The sequence below is a fragment of the Thamnophis sirtalis genome, unplaced genomic scaffold (genome assembly GCF_051295495.1).
Source record: "Thamnophis sirtalis isolate CommonGarterSnake01/CBP01778 unplaced genomic scaffold, rThaSir2_p1.2 scaffold_15, whole genome shotgun sequence".
In the NCBI taxonomy this organism is placed as follows: domain Eukaryota; kingdom Metazoa; phylum Chordata; class Lepidosauria; order Squamata; family Natricidae; genus Thamnophis; species Thamnophis sirtalis.
In genome coordinates, this window is record NW_028261395.1 from 43,973,303 (window position 1) to 44,001,159 (window position 27,857).

The 27,857-nt window shown below is 46.0% G+C and overlaps 1 protein-coding gene across 1 annotated transcript in view; it reads right to left on the reverse strand.

Annotated features, from left to right (window-relative positions):
• NADK (NAD kinase) overlaps nucleotides 1-26,936 on the reverse strand; it is a 49,104-nt gene extending 22,168 nt beyond the window's left edge. Inside the window, exons 1-3 of the mRNA XM_087702350.1 lie at nucleotides 26,743-26,936; nucleotides 12,242-12,436; nucleotides 3,016-3,099 (exon numbers count right to left, since the gene is read on the reverse strand). Of these exons, the coding sequence (XP_087558476.1) occupies nucleotides 3,016-3,099; nucleotides 12,242-12,423 (266 nt within the window). The 5' untranslated portion in view covers nucleotides 12,424-12,436; nucleotides 26,743-26,936. The remainder of the gene's footprint in view (nucleotides 1-3,015; nucleotides 3,100-12,241; nucleotides 12,437-26,742) is intronic.
• Nucleotides 26,937-27,857: the final 921 nt, after the last annotated feature.

The following is a 27,857-nucleotide window of genomic DNA, read 5'->3' on the forward strand; positions in this document are numbered from 1 at the left end:
GATTCTCCGGCTTACAAAACAAAGGAAGTTCCTGATTCAAATTTCATCCATGCAACCAACAGGGGAGTTCGGGTCAAAGCCATCAACTCAACAAGTATAATTCAAAGTATAATATCGTCTATGCAGAAGGCGCCTGTTCACTGTGAAAACAGACCTGTCCAAAATGATATTGTTCTGATCGAAGCTTCCTAAGAGCATGAAGCAAACTCCTGGTCCTGACAAAAAACCCTTTTATTAATTTGCTGTGAATTCTGCTCATTCACGTCCATCAAAGTCTTTCGAGGGAGGATTTACGGTCACAGACCTTATCTGGCTTGGAGAGCTGCCAGGCCGATCTCTGCAAAACTTGGCCAGGTCTCAGAGAGTCACAAACCAATTAAGCGAACTAATTGTCTCCTGCAAACTCCACTCCCCTTTTGCTCCTCTTTTATTTCCTCTGGGAGGGGCCATTCACCGTCCACCTGTGACCTTACTCCCAAGTCGACTCTTGTTCCTTAGCTGTTCCCTTCATCTGGCAATTCTGCGCAGGCGCCCACTGGGAACAGGCTCCAGCTGTTCATCTGCCTCACTGATGTCTGAAGGCAGCTGATAACTGTCAGACGGCCCTGGCCCCCTCTCTGCCTCTGACGCAGAGCACCCACCCGAGCCATCCCCAGACACCAGGGCTGGCCCATGTTCCTCCCCAACCTCCTCACTGTCCGAATCTGCTGCCCACTCTACTGGCCACTGGCAGGCCCCAACCAATATAAAAGATACAGGAGAATTTACTTCATTACTTAACCAGATAACCCCACTGAATGCAGAGTTCCTTATTCCTTGTTCTATTCTATTCTATTCTATTCTATTCTATTCTATTCAGATCACTATGTATATGCAACCCTCATGAAATTTGTAACTCAAAAGGTTAAGGCTTATACACCACCAAGGTCAGACCAACTGGATTCACACAACGTGCCAAAATCTTGAATAGTTTCATTCTTGGCTTCTTTGCAATCTGGACAATTGCGGCCACTGTCTGGGTGCAAAAGGAATTAATTTAATCATTCGATCAGCTGGCCAGGCAGACCTACTGGCTAAAATAGAGAGAACACCCATGGCTACTCAAGACTGAGTTAAGACATGCGTGTTGTTTAAAGCAGTGTTTTTCAACCTTTTTTGTGCAAAGGCACACTTTTTTCATGAAAAAAATCACGAGGCACACCACCATTAGAAAATTTTTAAAAATTTTAACTCTGTGCCTATATTGACTATATATAAAGTGTTTTTCCCACGGCACATCTTACACTATGTCACGGCACACTAGTGTGCCGCGGCACAGTGGTTGAAAAACACTGGTTTAAAGGTCCAAAGACTTCCACCTTGCCTAATACACGTTAAAAAAATAAAAACAGGCATTCACACCAACGGCGCTGGCCAGGCTCTCTTAATGAGAAACTGTAAAATGAAAATACCGTGCCATTTTGTTCCCCAACTGTTTCCCCATTTCAGACAAAGTGAGCAGCTGGCACAGCTAAAGGAGAAGTGACGCTTTTCAACTTACAATCATAAATTCAGTTTATAATCACAAGAACCAATTTCTTGTGGATCTTCTGCCACTGAAAGGCCACCCTGGACACTGCTGGAAAATAATTCTAGATAACTGGAGTGTGAGATTGAGATTGAGATTGAGATTGAGTTTATTTGTATGCCACCCTTCTCCGGGAGGGACTCAGGGCGACGAACAACTCAGAAGGGGAAAGGGGACACAAACACAATACACGTAATTAAATACACAAGAGTCATACAGCCATAAAAGTCGAGAGGGGAGGGGAACTCATCAACCCCTAGGCCTGCCGGCACAGCCAGGTTTTGACGGCTTTCTGGAAGGCCTGGAGAGAGGTGAGGGTCCAAATCTCCGTGGGGAGTTCATTCCAAAGGGCCGGGCTCTTCAGAGACCTCTGTCTACAACTCACACCAGGGCCTGCCGAATAGGTTTTTACTGAGAAATCAAGGGTACGTCCTTTAACGTTTAGAGACTCATTTCCGCTCCCCCCCCCCCAAAAAAGCTGTAATTTTAAAGTCACTGGCAGCAGAAGAAAACTGAATGGGAGAATCATACAATTCTCCAAGCACAATGCAGACCAATCCCCCATCTCTACGTCATATAGGAAAATCGATTAAATGACCATTCAAGTTGTCCATTCACTCCATAAAGGTAAAGGTTCCCCTCGCACATATGTGCTAGTCGTTCCCGACTCTAGGGGGCGGTGCTCATCTGTTTCAAAGCCGAAGAGCCAGTGCTGCCCGAAGTCGTCTCCGTGGTCATGTGGCCGGCAGGATTCAACTCCTGAAGGCACATCAAATGCTGCTCTCTTCCCACCAAAGGTGGTCCCTATTTTTCTACTTGCATTTTTTACGTGCTTTCGAACTGCTAGGTTGGCAGAAGCCGGAACAAGTCACGGGAGCTCACTCCATTACACGGCACTAGGGATTCGAACTGCCCAACTGCCAACATTTCTGATTAACAAGCTCAGCATCTTAGCCACTGAGCCACCAGGTTTCCCTTTTGGGAGAGGATTTTGGTCAGAGCCTGTCTACCCCTGAGGCCCTTTCTGTGGAGGAGGTCACGTTCACGAGGTCAAGTTCTCCAAAACTTGTTCCAAAACATGGAACTCAAGTTAAGTCTTCTGTAGGAAACAGGAGACAAACATCTACCTGGGGAAACCACACCTTGATAATCGGCCATCACCTTCTCTTCCATTTGAAAACAAATTGTGTCACAGCTGTCCTTTTATGGACACGATCAAAGACATATAAATCCACCTTGGCTAAGCACGTAAGCGTCGTAGGCATGAATCACAGCTTTTACGAGAGAAAACAAGGAAACAGTTTCAAGAGATGCTGTGTTTAACCAAGCAAAGTACAATCAAATTCAATCATCCAGATTAAGGCGTCTGGAATTCTCCACGACAGTTCCTTAATTTAATCGGGTGTCGTTCCTGGAAAAGATTAAAAAAAAAAAAGGTTTCCACTTACATGATGGCTTGGGGATTCTGCAACATGCAAGCTTTTGGTCCAAAGGTGGTGACGGGGCATGGTCCATGTAAGGAACGTGTCCTCCTAGGAAGAGAAACGGCAGGATTTAGTTCCTAGCATCTCAAGAAGGTGCAAAGCTGTCTTCAAGGACTTTAAGGACATCCATTTACAATTGAACTCCCCCCCCCCCATCCTAAAAACACCAGCAACAGAGTCAACATCTTCATGAAATTTCAATAAGCTACTGAAAAAAATGTAGTTTGGTCCATGGGTCTCCAACTTTGGCAACTTTTAAGACTTCTGGACTTCAACTCCCATAATTCCTCAGGAAAGGAGCTCTGGGAATTGAAGTCCACAAGTCTTAAAGTTGCCAAGGTTGGAGAACCTTGACCTGGTCTACAGAATGGGTTCCCATCACGCCGAAGCAATGTAGTGAGTTTGAGTTTGATTTAAGGAGGTGCGGGAGAATCCAACTACTGGAAACAATAGTTTACAGCAGGGGTCCTCAAACTACGGCCTGCCAAAGCCATTAACCCAGCCCACGCAGGACCACGGGGCTGCTCTGCCCACATTGCCCCGCCTACCTGCCTGGACCCCACCCACCTTCTGGAGGCCGACGGCCCAAAAATGGGACATGTGGAGGTCTCAGCTTCCAGAGACGGAGGGGGGGAGGGGAGACAGACAGACAGACAGACACACACACAAACATAAGTCCTTTATACATAACCCAAGGCAGCCACATCCCTTCACTAACCTGCTTTTCACCCCCCAGGAGCAATACAAATTAAAATTTAATTTGTATTGGATTGGGAAATTGGCCACGCCCACCCAGTCACATGACCACATAGCCATGCCCACCCAGCCGGTCTGGGGAGCCCCCCCCCCAACAGTCTGAGGGACTGTGAATTGGCCCCCCTGTTTAAAAAGTTTGAAGACCCCTGGTTTACAGCTTAATTCAGTATTTCTCAATCTTGGCTGTTTTCAGACGGGCGGACTTCAACTCCCAGGATTCCCCAGGAAGCTGGGGAATCCTGGGAGTTGAAGTCCACCCATCTGTAAAACGGCAGGGCCGAGAAACATTGGCTTAAGATATCAGGAGGCGCGTCGAACCGCCGAACTTTCTGATCGACAAGCTCAGCATCTTAGCCACTGAGCCACCGCGTCCCTTAAATGGTCAATAAAAATACGGCAAGCGAGGCCATTTCCTACAAGGTTGTAACATCCGGTGTCCCCATCCGCATGTTCCTGCTGGGGGTTGAAATAGAAGTTTCCCGTTAGAGACGTTGCAATCTCTCAATTTTTCTTCATTTCTGCTTGCAGGTATTCTGCCACAAGGATTTCCCTCCACTAATTAGACATTATTATTATTTTTTTGGTAATCTAGTTGGTCCCAATTAGATCTGGGTGCAACCTTCCATGACTTCAAAAGGAGCGTTTTTTTAGAACAGGTTGTGCTGGCGCAACGAAGGTAGCGTATTTTTACGATATTCGGAGCAGGGAAAACGAGAGGTGAGACTTCCTTCGTTCCAACCCGCCGGAGGGGGGGGGGAAATAAAACCTGTGGATTCCCAATTGTTCAAACAATCTTCAAGACCTCCTTAGATAGTCCTGCCTGGGGTTGTTTAGACGTTGCCAGAACAATTGTGCCCTGCATACAGAGATCTCCAGAGGTTGCTATTATACTGTTCTGGGGTAGATCCCAATTTTGGCACAGGCATCACCTTTGATCTTTGAGTGAGTACTGGGGACCAGGAGCCAAACAGCCAGGGACCTTTCGATTTTTGAAAATCAATGTTTGGAAATGTTGTTAAGGAAGGAACCACGGCTTATGGGATTTAAAACGTGGGGTTAACTGTGTGGCTCCCCAGGGATTCAGGGCCTTTTCGGAAGATCTGGGGAGGTGGGGGGGGGGATTGGTCCCACCCAGGAAGCATCCTTCCGCGTAACTTCAGGGCATTAAAGCAGATTAACCGGCGCAAAAGGTATCTGTGACTCAAGACAGGCCTTACAAAACCTGACCGTTTCCAATAATCCTCACGGGGTGATTAGCAATCTAAAAGGAACCAAGTGACTGCCAAGTCTTGTGGTCACCTGGAGGTGATATGTCTTCGCCCCAGGGGACTAGGAAAGCATAGCTGTCCCTCACCTTTTCACCTGTCACCTGCGGCAATGATAAAGAACTCTGTCAGCTGTACCGCTGACTGCCAGTTTGTTTCCGGGTCCCCCTGAGGGTGCTGGTTATGGCTTTTTAAAGCCCTACATGACATGGGGCCAGCATTCGCTGGCTGGGGAATTCTGGGAGTTGAAGTCCGGACATCTTCAAGTTGCCAAGCTTGAGAAACACTGTTCTATTGTGTACACTTCCCCGTGAGAGATAGGCAGCTATAGAAATGTGGGCGGGGGGAATCAATAAAAATAAATCATTAAAGGGGTGTCCAGGCACACTGGGAATAAAGGTAAACTTATGTTGGTTTTTTAGAAGTTTTGCTCTGCAGAACCTGGCATTTTAAGCAGGGAGAGCTTTTCAGGCAGGTGGGCTTATCAAATCTTCTCCCAACTCATGCCAGCACTTTCTCTCCTCTTGGATTTCTCTTCATCCCACCCGAACGTGCCGTGTATTTGCGGCCAAGGTCAGAGTCGGACAACAGATGTCTTGTTTTTTCTCTCTCGCACCTTTGAAGTCAACAACACAGCCTCCTTTATTGTGTCTCAGCAAATAAGGTTTACATTCCCGTGGCTTGAGAGCCCAAAGCTCGGATTTATACGCTGCTTTCCGGGCGGAGGATCAAAGCAAAAAATAATAATAATAATAATTTAAAAAAATCAATATTTTGAATTGCTCTGTTCGAAGTCAATATTGCAAGGAGGTGGATTAGATTATCTTCAAGGTTCCTCCTAAAACCCCTTTGTTCGTATGTTCCTTTCATTTTGTGAAGGGAATTCCTTTCTCTGTTGTCAGCCTGGTAAAACAGGATCTATTATTTTACTTTATGTATTCTGTTCTGTTGCTTCTGCTCTATTATTCCAATTCTAATTCTAATTCTATTCTCTATTCTATTCTATTCCATTTCATTCTCTATTCTATTCTGTATTCTATTCTACTTATTCCATTCCATTCTCTCCTCTTCCCTTCCCTTCTGTATTCTATTCTCTATTCCATTCCATTCCTTCTCTATTCTCTTCCCTTCCCTTCTCTATTCTATTCTCTCTTCCCTTCCCTTCCATTCTCTATTCAATTCCATTCTCTTTTCTTCTATTCTCTATTCTATTCTCTATTCCATTCCTTCTCTATTCTCTTCCCTTCCCTTCTCTATTCTATTCTCTCTTCTCTTCCCTTCCGTTCTCTATTCAATTCCATTCTCTTCTCTATTCTATTCTCTATTCCATTCCATTCCTTCTCTATTCTCTTCCCTTCCCTTCCCTTCCCTTCTCTATTCTATTCTCTCTTCTCTTCCCTTCCATTCTCTCTTCTCTTCTCTATTCTATTCTGTATTCCATTCCATCCCATCTCTATTCTCTTCCCTTCTCTATTCTATTCTCTCTTCTCTTCCCTTCCCTTCTCTATTCAATTCCATTCTCTTTTCTTCTCTTCTCTATTCTCTTCTCTATTCCATTCCATTCCTTCTCTATTCTCTTCCCTTCCCTTCTCTATTCAATTCCATTCTCTCTTTTCTTTTCTTCTCTTCTCTATTCTCTTCTCTATTCCATTCCATTCCTTCTTTATTCCCTTCCCTTCTCTATTCTATTCTCTATTCCATTCCATTCCTTCTCTATTCTCTTCCCTTCCCTTCTCTATTCAATTCCATTCTCTCTTTTCTTCCCTTCTCTTCCCTATTCTATTCTTATCCTGCCTTTATTATTTTTACAGAAAATTCAAGATGGGGAACATCCCCCACACACCTTCTTCCTTCTATTTTCTCCACAACAACCTTGGGAGGTGAGCTAGGCTGAGAGAGTGTGATTGGCCCAAAGTCACCCAGCTGATTTTCATGGCTAAGGAGAGACTAGAACTCACAGCCACCAGGTTTCTAACCTGGTGCCTTACCCACTAGGCTGTATAGTTAGCTTCACAGCCTTTTTTTTTAAAGAGCAATACCCCCCCGCTACTGAGTAATTCTGCCCAGATTATTTCGAAGGCTGCTTTAAAAACGGTTTTGTGGCTGCAGCAAAAAGCTTTGATGCTGAGATTCCATAGGTAAAGGTAAAAGTTCCCCTCGCACAGATGTGCTAGTCATTCCCGACTCTAGGGGGCGCTGCTCATCTCCGTTTCAAAGCCGAAGAGCCAGCGCTGTCCAAAGACGTCTCCGTGGTCATGTGGCCGCCATAACTCAACTCCTGAAGCCGCATGGAACGCTGTTCTCTTCCCAACAAAATTAGTGGTTCCTATTTCTCTACTTGCATTTTTTAACGTGCTTTCAAACTGCTGGGTTGGCAGAAGCTGGGACAAGTCACGGGAGCTCACTCTGTTATGCAGCACTAGGGATTAAAACCGCTGAACTGCCGACCTTTCCGATCGACAAGCTCAGCGTCTTAGCCGCTGAGCCACCGTGTCCCTTTGAGATTCCATAACCCAGATTAATTTCCCCTCTTCTGCAGCTTCCTCAGACCAGGTCAGAGGCTCACAGATAAGGTCTGCTATCATATATATAGGATGAAGATCTTCTTTAAGCAGCAAAAGAGAACCACATCACGACGATTCCAATCATTTCCCGGGGATTTTCCCCTTGTGTAACATGATGATGATGTTAAGAGTGAATGGCTCCACCTATACATCAGCCTCTCTATTTTTATCAGGTCTTTCACGAATACGTAGCTCAGACCTCCCCACCTTACTCAATGTTTGCAAAGTGACCAAGAAACAAAACCAAGAGGAAATAAATATTGAAAATGGGACTTTTTTCTTGCACGGAAAAAAAAAACCCATTTGCGGGATGCAACGAATGATTTAAAAGTTTGGGGAAGAGGCTGTGTATCTTTGTTGTTGTTAGTTGCGAAGTCGTGTCCGAGCCATCGCGACCCCATGGACCACATTCCTCCAGGCCTTCCTGTCCTCTACCATCCTCCGGAGTCCATTGAAGCTCACGCTGACTGCTTCAGTGACTCCATCCAGCCACCTCCTTCTCTGCCATCCCCTTCTTCTTCTTTTGCCCTCCATCGTTCCCAGCATGAGGCTCTTCTCCAGGGAGTCCTTCTTCCTCTCATTAGGTAGCCAAAGTCTCTTCTTCTTCAGGATCTGGCCTTCTAAAGAGCAGTCGGGGTTGATCTCCTCTAGGACTGACCGGTTGGATGACCTTGCAGTCCAAGGGACTCAATTCAGGAGCCTTCTTCTCCAGCACCAGAGTTCAAAGGCCCCCATTCTTTGGTGCTCAGCCTTCCTTATGGTCCAACTTTCACAGCCATCCATTGCAAGTGGGAAAACCATCGCCTTGACTAGACACACTTTTGTTGACAGGGTGACGTCTCTGCTTTTTAGAAGGCTGTCTAGATTTTCCATCACTTCCCTCCCCAGGAGCAAGCCTCTTTTAATTTCTTGGCTGCAGTCCCCATCTGCGGTGATCTTGGAGCCCAGGAAAATCTGTCCCTACCTCCATTTCTTCCCCATCTATTTGCCAGGAATTGAGAGGGCCGGATGCCCTGATCTTAGTTTTCCTAATGTTGATTTTCAAGCCAACTTTTGCACTCTCCTCCTTCCCCCACATCAAGAGGATCATTAGATTCCTTTTCCCTTCAACCCTGAGAATCACTGGAGAGCCTCATGGAGCTGTATATTAAAACATGCTTTAAGCAAAGGAACATTGGTTTCTTCCTCCCCCTCCGATGGATGGATTTCACGCCGTGCTGATGCTTCATCCTGGCCTGTTGTGAGAACCTCACTGTTGGTTTACAAACCGAGATTTACAGTTCAAGTTGTCCGACATCTGACGGCTTCGACGCAAACCCAATTTAAGTCACTGAAGGCTGAGCAGAACGTGTGAACTTATTTTCAGAGATGGGACAGCCGTTTGTCCGGAATAATATAGGCTCTTCTGTTCGGACAGGGGGTTGGACTAGAAGACCTCTAAGGTCCCTTCCGGTTCTGTTATACTGCTACTGTATACAAAGACTATGGCAATGATTGTGGCCATATTCCAGCAGCCAAATCAGAGAAGGGGGGGTGGGAGTCAGGGTCAGCCTCAAGTCAATCTGAGAGCTCCAGAGGGGAAGAGGGAATGGAGCTGTCGGAGAGAGAGAGACAGAGGTGGAGCCTGGGCTGTCCGTCAGCCCTCCGAGGGAGGGTCAACAGCCCCTAGGTCTGGAGGTGGCTGATGAGGAAGAGGAGGGACAGCTGGGTCCAGTGCCTGATACATGGATGCGCAGAAGGCAGAGGAGAGGAGAACAGTGGAAATCTATGGGCTGGTCCTTGGGACGGAAGAGCCACTGATGCTAGCAAAGCCCCACCCTAGCTCTGGGGATCAAAGGCTGGCGGCGGAGATGAATAGATGTGGCAGAGGAGAGGAGAGCAGTGGAAATCTATGGGCTGGTCCTTGGGACGGAAGAGCCACTGATGCTAGCAAAGCCCCACCCTAGCTCTGGGGATCAAAGGCTGGTGGCGGAGATGAATAGATGTGGCAGAGGAGAGGAGAGCAGTGGAAATCTATGGGCTGGTCCTTGGGACGGAAGAGCCACTGATGCTAGCAAAGCCCCACCCTAGCTCTGGGGATCAAAGGCTGGCGGCGGAGATGAATAGATGTGGCAGAGGAGAGGAGAGCAGTGGAAATCTATGGGCTGGTCCTCGGGACGGAAGAGCCACCGCTGCTAGCAAAGCCCCACCCTAGCTCTGGGGATCAAAGGCAGGGGGCAGAGATGAATAGATGTGGCAGACAACGATTCATCTCCTTGCCAGACTGACTTCTTAGCCTGCGGTGAGAGAGAAACCTTTTTGCCGGGGCTGCCGGCACTCCTAACAAAGACATCGTAGCTCCAACTACAGAGGGTTTGTTGTGTTTGGGGAGCTGGGTGAGAACAGCAACCCTGAGAATGTATGCAGTAGTTCTAGTTCTCATGGAGGTTAATGCAGAATCTGGGCAGAGAAAACAGTTTTGTGGTGTGTTTTTTTTCAAATATTCAGCAGTTTTTTCCCTTGCAATAGAGAAAATGGAGACGCAGAAGGGCTGGGAAGATGGTTTATCCTTGATGGATTTAGCCATAAAGCCCTTTGCTTATTCCTGAGTGCAACGGTGAGCTGCACAATCAAATTCCTGGGAGGTTTGCACAGCCAGGAGATTCTCAACACATCTAATCTCTGTGAAGACACATTGGAAACAAATTACTTGAGAGAGAGACAGAGACACATGACACGTGGAGACAGAGAGAGAGAGAGGAGGAGGAAAGGAAGGACGGCAAGAGAGGGAGACACATACACAGAGAGAGAGAGAGACAGAGAGAGAGACAGAGAGAGACAGACAGAGAGGCAGAGAGAGACAGACAGACAGACAGACAGAGACACAGACACACACAGACAGACAGAGAGACAGAGAGGCAGAGAGAGGGAGGCGGGAGGGCAGGAGACACAGACAGACAGACAGAGAGGCAGAGAGAGAAACACACACGCACGGAGACAGAGAGAGAGAGATGCAGAGGGAAAGGGGGTGAGAGGGCAGGAGACACACACATACACAGACAGAGACAGAGAAAGGGAGGGAAGGAGGGAGAGAGACACACAGAGAGAGAGAGACAGAGACAGAAATGAAAACCTCTTCAAATGGGGAAAATATCTTTTGTAGCAAAAAAGGGGGGGAAATTAGGCAAGTCCCCCCCCCGCTCAATTCAATCTTCCCTGATTCTCTATAGAAGAATTAAGTCTTCAGTCAAATATGGTGGCCTCTTTTAGCCAAGCCAGGGAACTCAAATTAGCAGCTTCAACATAAGCCAGGACTTTCAGTAAAAGGATGGTTTAATGCCCCTGGCATGCTGATAAACTACAATTTTCTGGCATGGAACTCTGGCTAAAAATGTCACTTAACAAATTGAATGAAATATTCAGAACGGAGCCAATCAATCAATTTGTGAGATAGATAGATAGATAGATAGATAGATAGATAGATAGATAGATAGATAGATAGATAGATAGATAGATAGATGATAGATGGCGCAGTGCCAAGGTGGCGCAGTGGTTAAATGCAGCACTGCAGGCTACTGCTAGATCAGCAGTTCAGCGGTTCAAATCCCACCGGCTCAGGGTTGACTCAGCCTTCCATCCTACCGAGGTGGGTAAAATGAGGACCCAGATTGTTGTTGGGGGCAATATGCTGACTCTCTGTAAACCGCTTAGAGAGGGCTGAAAGCCCTATGAAGCGGTATATAAGTCTACTGCTATTGCTATAGATAGACAGACAGACAGACAGACAATAATAGATAGATAGATAGATAGATAGATAGATAGATAGATAGATAGATAGGTATAGAGATGATAGATGGATAGATAGAGATAGAGAGAGAGAGAGAGATGAGAGAGAGAGAGAGAGAGAGAGAGAGAGAGAGAGAGAGAGAGAGAGAGATAATGATAGATATAGATGATGGATGGATGGATGGATGGATGGATGGATGGATGGATGGATAGATACAGATAGATATATAGAGATGATAGATGGATGGATGGATGGATGGATGGATGGATGGATAGACAGATAGATAGAGTTAGATAGACAGACAGACAGACAGACAGACAGATAGAGATGATAGATGGATGGATGGATGGATGGATGGATGGATGGATGGATGGATGGATGGATGGATGGATGGATGGATGGATGGATGATAGATAGATAGATAGATAGATAGACAGATAGACAGATAGATAGATAGACAGACAGACAGACAGATTGATTTGAACCTGTGAGTCTCTGGACCTTAAACTCTGGAGGCTAAAAAACCCAGAGCAGAAGTTTCCGGAAGGAACCGTAGGATTAGAAAACCTTTTCAATGTTAAGATAAGTGCCGTGCGGTTTAGACAGCAATCCCGTAGGCGTTTATTTAGCACTGAGGCCTAAGGGACAAGATGAGACATTGACGGTGTGTTTTCAAATGACTGGATGGTACAATTAATCAGGGGACAATTATGAAGGGAGAATTGCGCTGGGCCCAATGTAGTCATAAAAGATTATTCATAGGTCAGGCGATTATCTCGAGATCACCATTCAAAGCCACCCGTGCTTGCATAACCTTGGATCACGCTATCATGCGGTACCTGAATTCTTTGGTGCTGCCCAGGGCGGGAGAAGCAGACAGACTCCGAGTCTTTGTCCGTCCTCGCATGGAATTCGCGCAGCTCCGTTCCTCGTCAGCGTGACAGGTGGGGCATTGGTAGCACAGGGTGCCAGGGCTTAAATCTTCCCCGGCGGGACCAAATGCTTCTGCTTGCAGCTCCATGATGAGAAAGGAACTTGATGGGGAGAGGAAAAGAGGGGAAGGAAAGAGTTAACATTCATAATTGTCCTGTTGGGTTCAAGTCTTAACAAATTTCAGAATTTGAGCTTCTGGGTGCATTTCGGTATTGTATTTGTATCGTCATCATTTAACGACCCCATAAAGACCCTTGCAGGAATGGAGCTGAGTGTTTACTGGCCGGATGCCTTTCTGTCGCCAGTGAGGAATTTTGTTCAGCAGATATATTCTCAGCGTGCCCAGAGCGAGAGAAATATCTGCCTCTACCTAGGATTGAACTCACGGCCTCCTGATTGTGAGGCAAGAATTCCACCTCTAGGCTATTGAACCACTCTGCTGGGCAGCTTCTAAATAGAATAAGTCCAATACAGGGAGCCCTCGAGTTACGACCAACACTGAGCCCCACATATATGTTGTCAAGTAAGACATTTGTTAAGTGGATTTTGCCCCGTTTTAGGACTTTCCTCGCCACGTTTCTTAAGTGAATCACTCATTCATCTTTTAATGACACCGTAATCCCTTGCAGGGTGGAATCTGGGCAACTGAATGGAGCTGAGTATTTCCTGGCCGGATGCCTTTCATGTTGCTATTGAGGAGTTTTGCTCAGCAGATATATTTCTCATTGTGCCCAGCGAGAGAAATATCTGCCTCTCCCTAGGATCGAACTCACAGCCCCCTGATTGTGAGGTGAGAGCTCCACCTCTAGGCCATGGCATCAAACCGCGATGATGGCACAGGTAATCCTTGACTTACGACTGTTCATTTAGTGACCGAAGTTACAACGTCGCTGGGAAAAAAGTGAGCTCTGACCATTTTTCACACAGGATGGTCAAGTGATCAAAATTCAGGAGCTTGGCAACTGACTCGGGTTTATGACGGTTTCAGTGCCCTCCTATTTGTGGCCTTCTGACAAAAGCCAATGGGAAAAACCGGATTCACTTAAAGATTGTATGACTAACATCGGCAGAGATTCACTGAACTATAATGAGAAAAGTCGTCAAAATGGGGCAAAGCTCCCTTAACGACTGTCTCGCTTAGCAGCAGAAATTGTGGTCTCAGTTGTGGTCATAAAACCGAGGACCACCTGTGTTTCTAAGTTGCCTTTCCTAGCTAGCGACATCCTCCTTTCAAACCGTCACGGCACAGCTGCGATAAATCAGTGCTTGCGTTTAAACCAGATGATTTTAAAAAAAATACATCGGAGCCAGAAGTTGTTGTTGTTTTTAAAATGTCAAAATAGTGGTTGAAAGATCAGGAATTTGGAAATTCCCCTCCCTCTGTAGTGCTTTTATTTTTGGAAACCACCCTCTCATCTTAAGACAGTCCTATCTCCCAAAATTTCCTAATTCTTCAATGACAACAAAAACAACTGTTTTGGTGCAAGTAATGTAAGAATGATTCGCTCGATTCAGCTGGTGTACAAAATGTTACAAGGGGAGAAAAGGAAGCACGAATGCCGAAAAATCGGAAATAAATATTTTGACTTCAAGACTCCGACGACCAAAGTTAATTTCTTGTTTCAACAGCCTCTTTAGTGCTTTCTGAGCTTGGTTGTTTACCTGCAGACGTTGTGTTACCTTAGCAGCTAATAGCCCTGATGATGTTACCTAGTGGGGTAACGAAACGTCTGCAAGAAAACCGCCAACCCTTCATTTCAATCCTGAGCTGCAGATATTCTGCTTCATCAGCCACCAGATACAAGCACCAACCTGTATTTATGGTCTACTGAAATGTTTTTCAACCATGGCTATTTTGAGATGTCTGGACTTCCACTCCCAGAATTCCTCAGTCAGCATTCACTGAAGAGTTAATAGCATCTTTGAACCTACTACGTATTCCCTGTGGGCTTTCTATCCCACCGAAACATGGTTTAAGATTGAAAAATAAGGATTATTGATATCATCAAGGCGTTAAGAGACCATCTCAGGACCACTTAAAACAAGCTAAGAGTTCATTCATACTTTGCACTAACATCCTACTAGCTTTCAAAAAGTTTTTCAAAAAGAAAAACTTTGGGAATTGACCAAAGCTGTATCGGAAGGGCAGTTTTTAATCCAAGAAAAAAGAATCGTAATAATGACTCGGTTTTTCACTAATCCCCGTTACACTTTTTTAAAAACTGATTATTAATGAACTCTGTCACCATGGCATTCAAACATAGAGCAAGCTTAAAGTCAAAGCTAATTGTACAAGCAAAGTTTGCAAACACCCTTTGAAATATGTAAATCCAAGATATGACATGTCGTGCAGGGATAAATAGCATAGACGCTAAAAAAATAACTACAATCAATGTTAAGGTCCTTACAGATTCCCGGATCTTTGTAATCTTGTAGAAAAGATCCCAAGGTGGAAATATCAACAGATCCACCCCAGTTACTTTCAACGCACTTTCCTGGGTTCAGTATTATATAATATATAGGTACTCTTCACATTACAACTATTCATTTTAGTGACTGTTCAAGGTTACAACAGCACTGGAAAAACTCACTCACAACCACTGTGAAGAGCCGAGGTGGCGCAGTGGTTAGAGTGCAGTACTGCAGGCCACTTCAGCTGACTGCTAGCTGCAGTTCGGCGGTTCAAATCTCACCGGCTCAAGGTTGACTCAGCCTTCCATCCTTCCGAGGTGGGTGAAATGAGGACCCAGACTGTGGGGGCGATATGCTGACTCTGTAAACCGCTTAGAGAGGGCTAAAAGCCCTATGAAGCGGTATATAAGTCTAACTGCTATTGCTATTGCTAATATAACATTGCTTTTACTATCATATTTTTCAGAGTATAAGATGCACCTTTTTCCTCAAAAAAGAGGCTGAAAATCTGGGTGCATCTTATACACTGAATACAGAATTTCTTGCCTCCTGAAACTCCGCCCCTTCACCAAAATGAGCTGGCATTTGGAGTTTAGCTGCCTTAGCACAGTGATGGCTAACCTCTTTATTGCCGCACGCCCCGCCCCCTTGGGCATGCATCTGCGACTCCCCCTGTGCGCACTCTACCCCCCATGCATGCGCCCTCCCACCCATTTTCGGCTTCCAGGTTGGTGCAGGAGGCTTTTCAGGCCCAAAATGGGGACGCAGGGGACCTCGAGGTACCCAAATACAATGCAAGCACCCCACCATGCATGGGACCCGCCCCTGTGCATGCGCGGAAGATACCCGAAGACCAGCTGGCTGGCGGGAGGTGCGCACGCATACACACTGCAGCTGGGCCGGGGCAACAGCTGGTGTGCCCGCGGAGAGTGCCATAGTATGTCGATGGGCAACACATGGCACTGATTCTTGCGCCATTCTTAATTTTTCACAGTGCACTTGCCAAACTGAGTGGTATTGTGAAAGTAAAAATTGCAGTAAATTTTGCTTTGATTGAGCATAACTTGAGTATGTGTGCGAGAGAGACCGAGATACTAACTTTATACCTTGGGGGGGGGGGGTCCCCTACCCAAAACAGAGCAATTGGAGTGAGGTTGAATGGGAAAAGACACCCGCCATTCCCCCATCCCATCATCCACACTCCCTGCCAGAAAACAATGGATTTGAGTACTGCTAGATCACAACTGAGCCAAAACCTGTTGCTAAGCGAGACATTTAAGTGCCTCATCTTACGACCTTTCTTGCAAGACAGATGTTTCACTGGCATTTCCTGAAGAGCTACAACCCTGTGGATTAAATAAGCAGGGTTCCCTCCCCCCCACTACATTCATAATAAACCGAGTGCTTGGAAATATACAGCAAAGGCCAATTCTTGTCTTGCAATCAGCCTGGTTAATTTGTGACTCGAGGAATAAGTCACAATTTGGCTGACTTCACTCACTGTGCCAAGACATAATAAACCAGGGTGTGTAAACCCCAACAGCTGGGCCTCCACATGGTGCTAATCAAACCCCCTCCAATCCTCCCCATTAATGATAAGCCCAACACACAAACACATGTGTGCAACAGGGAGAATTGACGACATTAGCTAACCTAAGATGTTAAGCTTGTGTGGCCCGTTCATTAATTTTTTGAAGATGTTCCAGGTGTTGGGAGTGTTTTGGGGCTGCAAGACTGAATTATTAAAATATTAAAAAGGTAAAAGTCCCTCTTGCACATAGGTGCTCGGCATTCCCGAATCTAGGGGGCGGTGCTCATCTCCGTTTCAAAGCCGAAGAGCCAGCGCTGTCCGAAGACGTCTCCGTGGTGATATGGCCGGCATGACTCAACTCCCGAAGGCGCACGGAACGCTGTTCCCTTCCCACCAAAGGTGGTTCCCATTTTTCTATTTGCATTTCTTACGTGCTTTCGAACTGCTAGGTCGACAGAAGCTGGGACAAGTCACGGGAGCTCACTCCGTTACACGGCGCTAGGGATTCGAACTGCCAACTTTTCTGATCAGCAAGCTCAGCATCTTAGCCACTGAGTGTGTTAAATGTTATTTAATTAAAATATTCCTTAATATTAAAATATGAAAGGGTATCAAAAGCCTGGTTTTTCAACTTGCGGAGTGGTTCCCCCCACAATGTAATTCTCTGACACACCTGGAGACGAGCATTTTTTTAACTTGAGCATTTCAGCCAGTTCCCTTCCTGAATAGCTCAGATTCACCTGTGTCCCACTTTAAAGGGGACCTCAATCTTGTGAAGGCTTTGAGGAAGAAAGTCTACAAAAAGCCGCATAAAATTCCCAGCCGGGTGGAGACCCGTAGCTTATGAGGAAGTAAAATCTCACTGCACAATAGTAGAATATACAAATATCTATAAAGAGAATGACAACCAAATATGTATATATATATATCATATATATATATATATATATATATCAATATTTACTTTCTTTCGTCCTCCACCCTTTTCAATGGATAAGGTTTTTTAAATTATCGGTTCTATTGTTCGTTTCTAGTTCATGGGAACAGATGCATATTTGCCTATGACTGTATTTCTCAATTCTGTATCAAATTCCTAGTTGAGTGAAACTACTACCGCTTATTAGAATATGGCAGAAATCTAATTTTTTTAAATTGAGAAGCCGACAGAGCAAACATTCCTTTCTGTTCTTTGCTATAATTCAAGCACCTTGTGCGCAGATTAAGAGTTAAGTAAATCACATCATGGCTTAAACGAGCTTTATAATAGGCAAACCCAGAGTAAACAAGGATTTAGGAAATTGCTACTAAGTAGATAATAAATAGAGGTCATAAAGGCTGTAAAGAGTTAAGTTAAACCTATATTTATAAACTCTTTTACAGTTCGATCCTAGGTAGAGGCAGGTATTTCTCTCTCTGGGCATACTGAGAATATATCTGCTGAAGAAAAACTCTGCAAGGGCAATAGGTAGAGCATCCGGCCAGGAAACACTGTGTTAGCTCCATTCGGTTGCCCAGACTCCACCCCACAAAGGATTACAGGGTCGTTAAACGAAGATGATGATAAACCCTTTAACAGATTAAAACAATGGTACAGAACCAGACTGTTCTGACCCAGGATTTCTTAAAAAGCAAGAAGCAGAGTCTTGGTCCCGGCAAAACTTCTTTTATTTACACAACTGTGGATTCCTTTCATTCACAGTCAGCAAGGCTCGGCAAACAGTCTTTCAGAGGAATATTTATCCACACGAACCTTATCTCGCTTGGCGAGCTGCCAGATAACTCGTTTCCAAACGCAGGGCAAGGCCACACTTGGCACAAAGTCTCTTATAGTCACAAACAGAACTGTCCACTCTCGACACGACCGAAATTAATGAATTGTTTCCTGCAAAAGCCCCCTCCCCGTTCGCTCCTCTTTTGTTTCCTATGGGAGGGGCGAATCACCTCCAAGGTGTGGCTTTACTCCCAAGTCGACCCTGATTTCTGAGTTGTTCTTGTCTTCCGGCAGCTCTGCCCATGCGCACACTGGGAACAGGCTCCAGCTGTTCTTCTGCCTCACTGCTGTCTAACTCCTCTCTGCCTCCAATGCAGAGCCCTCATCTGAGCTTTCCTCAGCCCCCAGGACTGGCCCATGTTCCACCCCAGCCTCCTCACTGTCCAACTATGTTGCCATCTCTGCTGGCGGGCCACAACACAGTCCACTGTTCCACAATTCCACCGATTCTCCTTAAACATGCCAGCAATTTGGAAGAATTCTATCCCGAGGCAGTTTCCGACGGGGAGTTTTTGAATGGCACTTATTAAAACAGGCGTCTCTCAAAATATAAACACTGGGAAAACAGGAAATCCTTTAGATTTGATCTACCCAACTGGCAGAGATCACACGTTAACAGTGGGGAGATTAACAAATCCATAAAATAAATACCGTATAATTAGACGCTTGGCTCTCTTGATCGGTGTTTGTTTATCCGACGGGCAAAACGAACAACAACTTCAGTAAAAAAAGCAGAAACACCGTGTTGTATGTCACAAAAAAGGCGGAAGAGAATTGGCCAATGTTAAAGTCTTCTGCAACATAGCAATTACAGTCTATGTAGGAATTGTTCGTTTTTATTTTATGTATAAAAGAAATTTATATGGCTGCCAACTCAGGGCGAGTTACAGGAATGAAACCGGAAATACCAAACCCAATATAGAGGGTGATTCACAAAAAAATTAAAAGGAGCAATATAAACCTAATCCAGATGAGGTTTCAAAAACCCTGCTCCTTTTCACCTCAAAAGATAATTGGAAATTTGAGCTTATCGTAACTTCACTTGTGTGATGATTTTTCCAGCTATCTTACTTAATTAGTAGCTGGCTAAATTAATTAAGGAATGGCCTTCCATGGTTTTAAATCGTATATGGCTCTTCTCATAACAAGCCAAGAATTAGGAATGAGTATAGGTACACGGTGTGGCTCAATGGCTAAGATGCTGAGCTTGTCGATCAGAAAGGTCGGCAGTTCAGCAGTTCGAATCCCTAGGGCCACATAACGGAGGGAGCTCCCGTGACTTGTCCCAGCTTCTGCCAATCTAGCAGTTTGAAAGCACGTAAAAAATGCAAGTAGAAAAATAGGAACCACCTTTGGTGGGAAGGGAACAGTGTTCCGTGCACCTTCGGGAGTTGAGTTATGCCGGCCACATGACCATGGAGATGTCTTCGGACAGTGCTGGCTCTTTGACTTTGAAACGGAGATGAGCACCGCCCCCTAGAGTTGGGAACAACTAGTACATACATGCGAGGGGAACCTTTACCTTTATAGGTAGTTCTTGACTTACGACCACAGTTGAGCCCAAAATTTCAGTCGCCAAGTGAAACGTTTGTTTAAGCAAGTTCCGCCCCCTTTTACAAGCTTTCTTGCCGCGTCCGTTAAGTGAATCAGTGCAAGTTGTTAAATTAATAGCAGGGCTGTTGTGAATCCAGCTTCCTTAGCAATAGCAATTAGACTTATATACCGCTTCATAGGGCTTTCAGCCCTCTCTAAGCGGTTTATCGAGTCAGCATATTGCCCCCAACAATCCGGGTCCTCATTTTACCCACCTCGGAAGGATGGAAGGCTGAGTCAACCCTGAGCCGGTGAGATTTGAACAGCCGAACTGCAGTCAGCTGAAGTAGCCTGCAGTGCTGCATTTAACCACTGCTCCACCTCGGCTCTTCCTTGTTGACTTGGCTCGCCTGAAGGTCGCAAAAGGGGATCACGTCTCACACACACACATACACACACACACACAACCGGACACTGCAACCGTCATAAATATGAGTTCGTTGCTAAACATCCTGAATTTTGATCACGTGGAATGCTGCCAATGGTCGTGAGTGTGAAAAATGATTGTGAGTCCCTTTTCTCCTACTTCGAACGGTCATTAAACGGACTGTTGTAAGTCGAGGACTAGCTATACAAGCTTGGCAGCTTAACCCGAGTTGGTGAGTGCACACATTGCTTCGGCCACACTAATGCCATTCTCAACGGGCTAGGAGAATACCCTCACAAATACCTTTTAAGAAATGGCTTGAATTCTCCCATCAAGAGAAAACAAAGAGACATTCAGACAAAGAATAACAAATGGCCCCCTGATCTCACCATGGCCCTCTTTGTGTGTGTGTGCGTGTGTGCGCAAATGAAGTGGTTTATTCATGGTTTATACAATTTGTCAAAGATGCAGACCTACAGCCCTATACCATTCAGTTCTATTTTTATCCTCTCTCGGGCAGGCAAAAGATGAGATAATTGGAGAACATGCCATTTCTTCTTTTTCTTCTTCTTTTAGGCCAGCTTTCCTCTGCGTTCTAATCCTTTTGAGCACCTTTTACAGGAGTGTATGGCTCTTTATTATTTATTGGCTGGAAATTCAGTTTTCAGTTTCTTCGCTGGCCAATTTCTTCCTCCTTCTTCTTCCTCCCCCCTTTCCTCCTCCTCCCCCTCCTCTTCCCCTTCTCTCTTCCTCCTCCTTCCTCCCCCTCCTCTTCCTTCTCCTCATCTCTCCTCCTCTTCCACTCTTCCTCCCCCTCCTCTTCCTCCTCGTCTCTTCCTCCTCCCCTCCTCCTCCTTCTCCTCTTCTTTCCCTTCTCTCCTCCTCTTTCCTTTCTCTCCTCCTCCTTTCTTCCTCCTCCTCTTCCACTCTTCCTCCTCCTCCTTGTCTCTTCCTCCTCCACTCCTCAACATTCCCTTCTTCTCCTCCTTCCCTCCTCCTCCTCTTCTTTCCCTTCTCTCCCCCTCCTCTCCTCCTCTTCCACTCTTCCTCCTTCATTGTCTCCTCCTCCTCCATCATCTGGTCAGGAGCAGCCCAATTTTATATACAGGTAGTCACCGACTTGCAAAGTTCATTTAGTGACCATTCAAAGTTACAGCGGCACCGAAAAGTGACTTACGACCGTTTTCACACTTACGACCAATGCAGTATCCCCCTGACCATGTGATCAAAATCCAATGGGGCTCATATTTACGACGGTTGCAGTGTCCCTGGATCATATGATACGTTTGAGTAGGAAAGTCAATGGGGGAGCTGGGTTGACTTAACAATCTTGTTACTGAGTGAACTCTGCCAGTGTGTCACTTAACCACGGTGGCAAGGGCGTAAAACGGAGCAAAACAGCCGCTTAACAAACCGTCTCGCTTAGCCACAGAGAACAGACAGACAGACACCTGGAAGCCATCTTTCACATTGGGCCTTCAGGCCTGCCACAATTTCCTACTGTGGGAAAATGTGGATTATATGGAGTATGGGAGAGATCTAGTCCAAATAACTTTCCTTTCTCAGAGCGTCAAGGACATCTTGCCCTGCGTCTGGAGTGGCGTGACTGGGAGGCATCTCCCGTTTTGGATGGTGCCTGATTGGGCCATGTGATGGACATGTGGGTGTTGGGCAGGGGGGGTGGGGAAAACCTGGAAGCTTTCAGATTCGGGTTTTTCCCCAGAGGTGCCAATGTGACATCTCTAATAAAATGGAACTTTGAGGAACTTCAAGCCTCAGATTCTTATTTCATTGGGGGTGTTCCTTGGGCCCCTGATTCTGTGTGTGTGTGTGAGAGAGAGTGAGTGTGAGAGTGCAAGAGAGAGAGAGAATGTGAGAGAGAGGGAGGGGAGAGAGGGGAGAGGGGGGGAAGTGTGTGTGAGAGAGAGGGGGAGAGAAAGAGTGAGAGAGTGCGAGTGAGAGGGGGGAGAGAGAGGGGAGAGGGAGAGAGGGGGGAGAGAGGGGGAGAGAAAGAGAGAGGGCACGCGAGAGAGTGGGGGGAGTGTGTGAGAGGGGGGAGAGAGAGGGGGGAGAGGGAGAGAGAGGGGGGAGAGAGAGGGGGGAAGAGAGAGTACGAGAGAGCAGGGGGAGAGAAAGAAAGAGAAAGAGAGAGAGAGAGAGATTGATTTTCAGGCTTGAAGAAACATTTTTTCAAATGTTCCTTCAATGTAATTTCTTCATTTGACCTAATTTAAATCTTGAATCTTTGGGGGGGGGGGAGGAGGTGGTGTCCCTGCCCACAAAAGGTTATTTTCAGGGGGTCCACAGGGAAGATAAGGTGGAGAACCCCTGACCTAGTGTGGCGATTTTTGTGTGCGTTGGGCCTGCTTTCTGGGTGTTATGTGGATTTCATTGTATAGGTATACTGTGTACATACGTACAATGACGATGAAGTATTCTTCTTAGACTCCTGGGCTAAAGCAAACCCTTGCCTAATTCAGGGTGTGAAGAATCACAGGTGTGGTGTCAAGCCGGAGTGTTAAGTGGGTGTGGGAGCCTGACACATGGTTTTTGTGTTTTCCCCCATCATCAGAATGCTTCAAACCGGATTTCTACAACTTGGCGATTTCCAGACTACAATTCCAATCCGCCTGAACCAGCCTGGCGACCTGGGTAGAAAGTAGATATCAAAAATCTTCTAGACATCATCTGATTTCTTGCCATGTTTAGATCAGATCCTGGTTGATTGCAAAATCCTGGCTTGTCCGCAGGTACCAAGATCCTGGGTTCAAGTGACTTCCGCCCCCCCCCTGGTTAGTTTATCCACACACGCGAAAGGGGTCGAATGGGATACAACTAAATTCACACGGGTAAATACCGAGTCCATCAAATGATACTGCATGAAAGACCAAATCGGACATCGTTTTTTTAATCACAGCTGTTCAAGCGCAGGCTTTTTACGTGTCGTATTAAGGCTTGTAATTTGAACTAGAGAATAGTAAACAAATGGGCAGAGAGGACTGGAGAATTTCTTCACCCTCGTTCCCGTTGCAAAATCGTTTCCTTGCCGAGAAACGGAAAACAGGAAACTGCAGGACCAAAATGTCCTCATTTCAAACAAGATGGATTCTTGTTTATGTTACTTGTCTTACACCCCTCGAAAACTCAAAAGGATGGAGGGAAATGAAGAAGAGGGGTTTCCAAGTGGCTCGAAGACATTCCTAAACTTAGTAGACTCCGAGGAGGAACAGCGGAAAGCGTAAATGTGACTTGAATCACAGTTTAAACCTTCTTAAACCTAACCCAATGGTTCTTGGTTCAACTGAGCCACATTTACTGAATAACCTGGAATTGGCTAGGCTGACACAACCTAAGTTGTCAGCAACCTGTGTGGCTCTGGAGCCGCATGTGGCTCTTTCATCCCCCTGCTGTGGCTCCCTGTTGCCAGTCGGTTCCACAATTGATAGAGCTTTCGATTAGGACAGGTAGAGGAAAAAGGATGCCATGCTAGGAGGAGACTCTACATTGGGGGAACCGGACTTCTGGTGGGCTCCAGAATTGAACACCACCACCCCCGCTTCCGGTTAGGAACTTTCCGGCTCTTTTTTAAGATTGCCGGCCTCTGGCCTAGCCAACGGATGAGATTCACAGCAAAAACAAATGATATTATGGCTCTTGAGTGTCTCCCAAGATATGAGGTAACTATAGTTGGATGTTGGCTTAATTCCAAGTGATTCACCATCCCCACCAAACACCGAATATTGCAATTTCTCAACAGCCTTGCTTTAAGTTATCTTCGAAATTATGGATTTGTTAAGTTCAGCCTTGCAGATTTTATTCACCATCTACCAAGGCAGATGGTAACATGATCCTGGCTGGGTTTGCTAAATGACCAGCTCAACAAGATTCCACTTAATGGCTATTCCCACCCCCCACCCCACCTCCACACACAATACTGTATTATGAAACTGTGAGCTTCAATCAAGGTCCCATCAATTTGTGGATGTGCAAATCATGAGCCCACGAGGTCCGTTTACGATTTCCTCTGCTTCTAAAGGTAAAGGTTCCCCTTGCACATATGCGCTAGTCGTTCCTGACTCTAGGGGGCGCTGATCATCTCCGTTTCAAAGCCGAAGAGCCAGCGCTGTCCGAAGACGTCTCCGTGGTCATGTGGCCGGCATGACTCAACTCCTGAAGCCACATGGAATGCTGTTCCCTTCCCACCAAAGGTGGTCCCTATTTTTCCATTTGCATTTTTACCCGCTTTCGAACTGCTAGGTTGGTAGAAGCTGGGACAAGTAACGGGAGCTCACTCCATTACGCGGTGCTAGGGATAGAAGAGGGTATTTGTTAAAAGAGTGCTCACTTTTGCTCCTTCTGCGAATCTAGTCACATAACGGTTGTGTTATCCTATTTATTGGAGTGTGACTTTTTAAGATAACATTCTCATTCTTTCTGCAAACATTCCGTTGCTAACAAAAGGCCCTCAAAATGATTAGGCTGCATTTCTAGAGTCAAAACAACAGAGTAGAGAAAAATTTGACATGCTTCCAAGAAAATCCCTTGTTTTGTAAGCAACGAAACAATGGTTAGAACCAGTTATGAAATGATGCACAATTACAGCACATGCTTTGCCAAGATCGCAAGCTTGCAAAATACTCTGGACATGGGACATCTTTTCTGGAAATCCATTATTTTATTTATATCCTTATATCATGTGTTATGGTCTGTCTCACAGCCAGACACATGTTCAGACTGGCATTTTTATCCACCTATGAAATCCTTCCCAAGGATCTGGAAAGGCAGATGTTCTTGTTTGAAGGTGTCAAATATATAATTATTATTATCTATGAAGATTCCCAATCATCCACGTCCTGATTGTCCCAAAGGTGTGTTTTTTTCCCCCAAGAAGACAACTGGACTTTCTTAGTGGTTTTTTTTATTATTATTATTTGAAAACCTTTCCCTTCTGAACTTAAGAAACTTCTGGGATAAAGAAGCGAAATGTTTTCAAAGGAAAAAAAGAGCAAGAAAATCTACTTGGTCACCACACCATAAAAAAAGATGTTGAGATTCTAGAAAAAGTGCAGAGAAGAGCCACAAAGAGGTTTAGGAGACTGGAGTGGAGCCTAAGACATAACAATGAACAACTGCAGGAAATGGATATGTCTACTGTAATGAAAAAGAGGACTAGGGGAGACATGATTTGAGGGGCTGCCCCAAAGAAGAGGGAGTCAAGCTATTCCCCAAGGCACCTGAGGGGCAGGACAAGAAGCAACGGGTGGAAACTAATCAAGGAGAGAAGCAACCTAGAAATAAGAAGGAATTTTCTGACAACGAGAACAATCCACCCATGGAACAGAAATTGCCTTCAGAAGTTGTGGGAGCTTCATCCCTGGAGACTTTAAAGAAGAGACTGGGCTGCCAACTGTCAGAAATGCGGAGGGGGGAGGGGGGGGTTGGACTAGATGACCTCCAAGGTCTCTTCCAACTCTGTTAATCTGTTAAAATCTGTCTTTTTTGGGGGGAAAGCACCTTTGGAATATCAATTATTACTTAGGTGAAAAGAGTTGCAATCCGGTACATCAGGTTGTAAAGAAAGTTGAACGGCAGGAATTATAACGCAACCACAAGATGCAAATTTCCCAGCCGTGGAAAAAAATAAGGCAGCAGTTTTTTTATGTTACACAACACGTTTAATGGGTGATTGAATTAATCCCATATCAGCCCAGTTTTTAATCCGTGGGCTGTCTGGCTCCTGAAGGCGAAACAACATCGTAACTACGTAATACGATGGACTTGCAGAGCTGGCACAATGTGTAACATGTTCACACTGGTGTAATGGGACAGGGTGCTGGTTAATATGATTTATTGGGTTAAGGGTTTTTCTTGTTCCTTTCTTTTTTTTTGGTCTTCACTGTGAGTTGTATTTTGTTGGGGAGGGGGGTTGCATCGAGGGAGCTCAACCAACCTCATTGTACGTATGGTGTCCCCTGACAAATAAAGTGTTGTTGTTGTTACTGCTGAACCCTTATCTAACCAAGCAGGTTTGCAGTTGTGTTGCGTGCAACACAACATGACACACCAACATACCCAACCAACAGCAAAAGTGAAAACAAACCAAGCAGGTTTGCAGTTGTGTTGCACGCAACACAACACAACACACCAACATACCCAACCAACAGCCCCAGCAAAGGTGGAAACTAACCAGGCAGGTTTGGAGTTTTGTTGTGACACAACACAACATGATACACCAACATACCAACAAACAGCAAAGGAGAAAACTAACCAAGTAGGTATGGAGTTGTGTTGCCCACAACACAACTCGACACACCAACATGGCCAACCAACAGCCCCAGCAAAGGGGCAAATTAAACAGGCAGGTTTGGAGTTGTGTTGCACACAACACAACTCGACACACCAACGTGGCTAACCAACAGCCCCAGCAAATGTGCAAACTAAACAGGCAGGTTGTGTGTTTGTGAGTGCAATGCAATGCAGGGCAGGATGAGACCCCTGGGCTTGCGGGATGAAGCCTGGTTGGTATGGGTTGGGTGGATGATGGGAGTTGTGGTCCAGCGTCCCTGAGGAGGGCTGGAAGAGAGACCAAATTGCATTGATGGAGGGGAAAGGGACCGCGGGCGCCAGGTTGGGGGACTGGCGAGCGTCCCCTGTGTTTTCCCCCCCCCTTTTCTGGCACAGTCGGTTTCTCTCACCACCGGTCGGCCCCGCCCCTCCTGCTGACGTCACTCACCCTCGCGCCCAGGCCCCTCCTCCTTCGCCGCCGCTGCCTCTCTCTCTCGCTCGTGCTGCCCCTCCGTCCGAGCGGTGGGCCTCCTTCTCACAGGCCTCACGCCGCTGCTGCTGCTCGCCACGGGCGCCTCCAGGCCAGCGAATCCGGCCGAGGGCGGCCGCCGCCGTGGAGCCCGCCACGCACCGCCCCCATTCTCCGCCCCTCGGCCCGCCTCAGCGGCCTCGTGAGGGGAAGGCCGGGCGCGGGTCCTTCGCGCGCCTGCGCACTCGCGCCTCCCGGGTGGACGAGAGAGCGCTGTTTTTAAAAAAAGTCCCAGAGCGTCGCGCGGCGTCGCGTCGCGAGTCCTCCAGACTTTCCTTCGCTGCCTCCTATTGGGAAGTGAGGGAAGTCCTGGTAATAAGATTTAAAAATAAGATTAAAATCTTGCCGATAATAGAAGCTGATGAGCTATTTGTTTGTTTTTTTCCTTCATTTCCTCTTGTGTGTTATGCAACTTGGATTCAGGGGGCATTGCAGGTAGTATAAGTATAATCTGATGAACGAAATGTACTTCTGGGTTCTGCTCTAAGTGGGGGAAAAGACACTGGAGACATGGAGGCTGCTTGGAAAGATGGTTTATTGTTGGACAGGGCCACATGGCTTGAGCCCTGAACAGAAAAGGGGAATCACATGCTTCAATGTTGGTGGAGAAGAAGAGAAGGGCTGAAGGAGGGGCTTGCTAGGCTTTTTATAACCTGTTTAGTCCCACCTCTCTGTTTCCTGTTCCTTTGTAAGAAATGTATTCTGATTGGTTGTCAGACTCCCATAGGGCCATGCAGGGGCAACTCTCTGGGCTGTGTTTTGAATCCAGGTTTGGTTGAGTTCTCAGATACCATGTGGTCAGTTGAGTAAAGGGCCAATATTATCATGCCTTTACTCCCATCCCCCCTGGGGCTGCAGTGGAGAAATCTTTATTATGTAAAAGGGACTAGCTTGGCCTTCTTAATGGCCCATTAACAGTGGGGATGGGCAGGAAGCTACAGGCAACTATTCTGTCTTTTAAAACATGTTTCTTTCTTTTCATATCCAGAGAAATATTCTGCCTTTTCAATATTTCCTAGGATATTTTATTTTTT